This window comes from Montipora capricornis, chromosome 6 (genome assembly GCF_036669925.1).
Source record: "Montipora capricornis isolate CH-2021 chromosome 6, ASM3666992v2, whole genome shotgun sequence".
NCBI lineage: Eukaryota > Metazoa > Cnidaria > Anthozoa > Scleractinia > Acroporidae > Montipora > Montipora capricornis.
The window spans coordinates 40,377,293-40,382,292 of record NC_090888.1 but is presented as its reverse complement, the minus strand read 5'-3'; the positions used below and the strand labels follow the sequence as shown (position 1 = coordinate 40,382,292).

The following is a 5,000-nucleotide window of genomic DNA, read 5'->3' as shown; positions in this document are numbered from 1 at the left end:
TGCAGAATTAATATGTAGTACAGGCGTTTTGAGATTTCAGGCTTTTAAACTCGTGTTTTGCATGTATAATAAGCTGCATTTACCCGCTGAAATTTTAAGTTACCTTATTACATGAAACTTTCGCGACATGTTTTTTTCGCGATTTTGATGTGCGCATATTTTGCGAACATTTTTATTTTGAGTCACCTTAATTTCGCGTTTTTGAGTAATACACAATTTACATTTCAGTGTATTATAGCCACGCGATCCACTTTTACGCCATCCGACCAATGAGGCGTCGTCTTTGAAATAACTAATGAAATGAAACTACAATAATAATTTTCGAATAATTTTCATCGAAATACAGCCAAATACAGAGAATTCGCTACCTTACCTTATATTCTCTTGTTGACTGTTAATGCGATCTAAGAACTATACCAAAAGCGATATTAAACTGTTTTACGTTATACTGTGACATTTCCACTAACCAAGTTGCATGTATTGGTTTCAAAACCGATAGCTTAAGGTGGACATTCATAAACATGGGGGCTTGGAAATAGAATAGAGGCGACACTTATAATGGAAAGATCTTCAAGGAACATGGAAGCCATTGAGAGATTAAAGCAGCTAGTGGAAAAGCATTTTAGGGACTCAGTTCAGTAATGGACAGTTAGAAGACTGTACAAAAGAAAATAGTAAATTGAAAGAAAATTAACAATTAACCATAATCGTCAATTCAAGGTAGAGAACATGTTGCATATATTCTGTTTTGCGTTATTTCCTTCAAAATTAAAGAGTTTGTGAAAATGTGCTCTCTCTGTCGTCTAAGAGATTAGTAATTCAGTGTCACCATATTGCAAGGCCGTTTATTGACAAATAAAAAGTGACATTGATTATGTGCTAAACGAGCGTGTTAGCTTAAAAAAGTGAGTTTACAGATAACTTCTATTTTTCTAGTTTTTTGTAGCACCTAAATTGAGCTCTGACAACCAGAGAAACAGCGACTCTATTCGCAAAATCTAACCTAAGTAATTGGCGTTATTCGCATATGTAGGATATTATGAATGACGTAAAATCTTCCAATCTTGACATTCATATCAAGCAATTCATATCATATATTTTTTTAAGGAGAGTAACCAGCAGTGATAAAAAGATACTTTATCCCAAATTCATGACCTCTCGTACACACACAGGACCTTATAAATTGTACTAAAATAAAATATTTTTCTGCACTTCAAATCGTACTTGATTATACTTTGTTTTGAAAATGATGGAATCGTTTCTTCTATTATTACCCAGATCTAAAATTAGAAGTCATTTGTTAATCAGGCATGGTATCACAACAAATCTGCGTTGTTGATATCACACACCGCAATCGAGACAAGCCCGTGAAACAGTATGATATACCCCCTCCAATTAAGACAAAAATAACATCTCCTAAGCATGCTCAATCGCTTCTGTTTACTCTTTGCGACTCAAACAAAAGCGTCTTTAAGAATAGGTGGTTTGCAACAAATCTCTAGAGACACAGATAACAGTACTGCAATGTACAATTTCTGGTGGACGAAAAAAAGAAGCTAATGAGAGATCTTTTGTTTTCGTCCACCAACATGGCGGCGATGACGTAACGTGAAAACCACCTATACAGATCATAAGACTCAAAAAGTTATTTTTAACCCACGCCGGAGGCTATATACGGTGAATGGCTGCCGTATTTTCACTGAATTGTAATTTGTGCAGTAAGTCTTATAAACAGCTACCAAAAGGGCCTGTTTCATAACACATTAATTTAAAAGAGTTTCAAGCTCATTTAGGTAAAGAATACATTCAATTATGTTCCACCAAGGAGCTCATGACTTTGAAGCGTTTTTGAGTTTAAAAATTTCCTTATTTGGCTGTAACATAGCTCGTACATTTTCCCGCGTGTGCAGCATCGATCTTAAATATTCTTGTACTTTGGCCATTTCAACTTAAACAAAAACATAAAACAAACAGCAGCTACAAATCATAATTATGCTTATCATTATTTAAAGAAAACGACAACACTTTTGAATTTACAAGACACGTTTCGACAGAAACTTCTGTCATCTTCAGTTGATTAATGTACAAAGCGTTAATTTGAATTTATAAGTAGGAAAAAGTGCTAATTTTGCCAGTAACAACGGAATGTACATAAAACGTCGTTTTCTTTAAATTTCTGACTTGCCTGCTGATATCAAGATCCTTTGGAAACGCTTATCATTATGTTTGTAGCCGCTGTTTGTTTTATGTTTTTGATTAAGGTTCGATCTTATTCTTGTCCATTTTTGGGCATAAACTGATTACTGTCCTAAAATCCCAAGCTTTGTTCCAAGGAAAAGAGTTGCAAGCTACACGCTTCAATATCATGTCCTCCTGGTTCCATAAAATCCAAATTTCTGACTCAATGTCTTGCTTGATTGACCTCCAAGCTAAAAATCTAAAAATGAAAAGCAAATTACATAAATTTTAATGATGACCAATAAGATTCCTTAACGATGAGCGTTTTGAAATTATTTTCCTATCCAACTTCAAAGTAAAAGTCTGTACTGGCTGTGCCACTGTTTACCAAAATTATAAGTATACTGTCGCGTTTAGGTTTTGAGTAAATATAGCCTATGCAACAGGTTATTTGGCCAGTTTTGCCGGTATACTCAAGGTTAGACTGGATCTCTTGTAGCATGAAATGGATTATTTGCACGGTGAAAACTGAGATTCCCCAGCATTACCCTCCACTTCATACTCCACGAAACTGGCCTAATTATTATTTGAATCATCCTGGTTTTAATACAAAGACATGAAAAAGGTTTTCTTTGATTTATTAACTCTTTTATTGTCGGTTTACTGTTAACATTGTTTGTTTTAGTGTTTTCCTCAATGCAGCTGTGAGTCTTTGAATTGACTGGGATGAACCACACAGTTCAATAGATTCCCAGTTTCTTCTTTTGCGATTTTAGAGTTAAGAGATAATTGTTTCAGATTTATGTTTTCTTAAAAGTTTAAAAAGAGCTAAGGGATTAAAAACTCACCTTATTTAAAGAAGGGATGCCATTGGGTTACGACTCGCTCGTTTCCCTTTACAACATCATTCCAATGATTCTGCTGTTGGTAACCGCTGGACTGCTTGCCAAAACACACTTCGCCGATGTTTTCTCTCTTGGCTCGTCTTTCGCCCACACGATACAACGTGAATATAACACTTACAATCGCCAGCTTCTCGTACGTTACACGGAACATGAACATTTCATTGAATTCAGCGTCGATAACGTGTCGCTTCAGCGTGGTTCGACAAACTCGCAGTACGGCGTTGTTTTCGCCGATCAGCTTAAGCTCAACAGCCACGTCCTGCGGCTTGGAGTTGTTAAGAAGCCCGAGATTACGGGTCTTGATGACTTCGGCGATTAGCTTCCTGGTGAGCGCGCGGTACTCCAAAGACAGCAACAGTTCGGGTTTGCTGTCTTCGGCCGGCGTTTGCCCGCTTTCACCCGTGATACTGCCAATGTAGCGGGAATCTATGGCATAGGTCTCAGGAATGTTCAAATCCAATGCTATACTCACTGCTTGCGGGCCCAACTTCACCTCACCGAGATTAACAACTCCCTGACCAATCATGTGCTTTGACATCGCGCGATGATCGTACAGCCGGAAACGAAGAGACATCTGCTTAATTCGATCCTTTGGTGTCAAAACCATTTTAAACGGGTCTTTAAACTTCTTAGGGCGAACGCGAAAACTATGCTGTCTGACAGGCAACAACATGCAGCTCACTTCCAAATCATCCATCTTCCAATTTTGAAAACGAGGAAACTCCAAGCCCATGATGGTCAGTGTCATCTTCGATGGCTCGGGATCGTAAGTGAATTGAATGTTGAGTCGTCCGCCCGTTCCCACTTCCCGCGGGCGCACTGTCCCGTTATCTTGCACGATTTGAATGCTGCTTGGCGGGTCATAACTTGTCGGATCTTCTTCGCTCCCGACACTGGAAGGAACAACAGACAAAGTGCTCGCTTCGTCGTAGCTCGGTTTGTATTCATCGCTGGGAGAGACAACTGGTTCTGCTGGATCAGGATTGTATTCTAAGTCCGTATCACTTGCTTTGAAGCCAGTTTTTTCGTTTTCTAAAGCATCGGTTCCCTCTTCCACAGGTGGGGCGTCGTTTTTATCGTATGCACCGCTTCTTCTTTGAGTAGTTGGTCTCGAGCGTCCGTTGAAGCAACAACGGAGCAGCGAAAAAACGGAAACAGATTTTTTGGTGCTTGTCTCGTCCTTGTTTGACATGTCGCTGGTCGTTCTTTCACTAAAGCGTAGAATCTAGTTGTGCAGTTTCAAAGAATGTTTGTCACAGCCTCCTGCTGATTGGGAAGTTCGATCGATCACGCGGTGATAGAAGAACAGAAATTGAGTGGGCAAGAAGAAAGTAACAACGACGTATCGTTAGGAAATCAACTGAACGCGTTCTTGTTCGCTTGATAGACTTTATCAGCTCAAAATTTGACTTGGTAATTTCGTTTACATCTCTTTATTTCGTAATCTGGCTTTCATAGGCGCTTTCCGCTTTTGTTTAAAAGTTATGCTAAAAACAACTACACTCATCCTTGCGGAACGCGTCTCACTTCGATGGATCTTTTGTTTGGTTTCACAGGAATCTGATCTCTTCGTTTCCTTGAGCAACACCAAAATAGACAAACTACAAAACTGGACCTCTTGACATGTTTAGCTCTCAAAATTGTAATATATATCGACCAAAGGGCGGATTGAGCTATTCCTGTCATGTGTTTGAATTACCCAAACGTCAAGCGTGACAAAAAAAATAAATGAATAAATGACAAGTTATCGCATTCGACAAATTGAAGTAGCCTGCGTAGCAAGCGCTGAAAGTGGAAGGAATTGGGAGGGCGCTGAAAACGGCCAGCCTCCTCCCTTTTCAGCGCCCTCTCTATTCTTTCCCCTTTCAGCGCTTGCTACGCAGAATAACAAAGAAGAACTCAGCACTGAAAACTAAT

General features: G+C 39.0%; 1 protein-coding gene across 1 annotated transcript; it reads right to left on the bottom strand.

Annotated features, from left to right (window-relative positions):
• Positions 1-825: 825 nt before the first annotated feature.
• LOC138052115 (synaptotagmin-14-like) lies at positions 826-4,413 on the bottom strand. Its single transcript, XM_068898489.1, has 2 exons — positions 3,027-4,413; positions 826-2,437 (listed from the first exon to the last, which is right to left on the bottom strand). The coding sequence occupies exon 1, from the start codon at positions 4,273-4,275 to the stop codon at positions 3,028-3,030; it is 1,248 nt and encodes a 415-aa protein (XP_068754590.1). The 5' UTR covers positions 4,276-4,413; the 3' UTR covers positions 826-2,437; position 3,027.
• Positions 4,414-5,000: the final 587 nt, after the last annotated feature.

What these genes read in the sequence shown, in the direction of transcription:
- LOC138052115 (XM_068898489.1), bottom strand. Translation starts at nt 4,275, where the DNA reads ATGTCAAACAAGGACGAGACAAGCACCAAAAAATCTGTTTCCGTTTTT.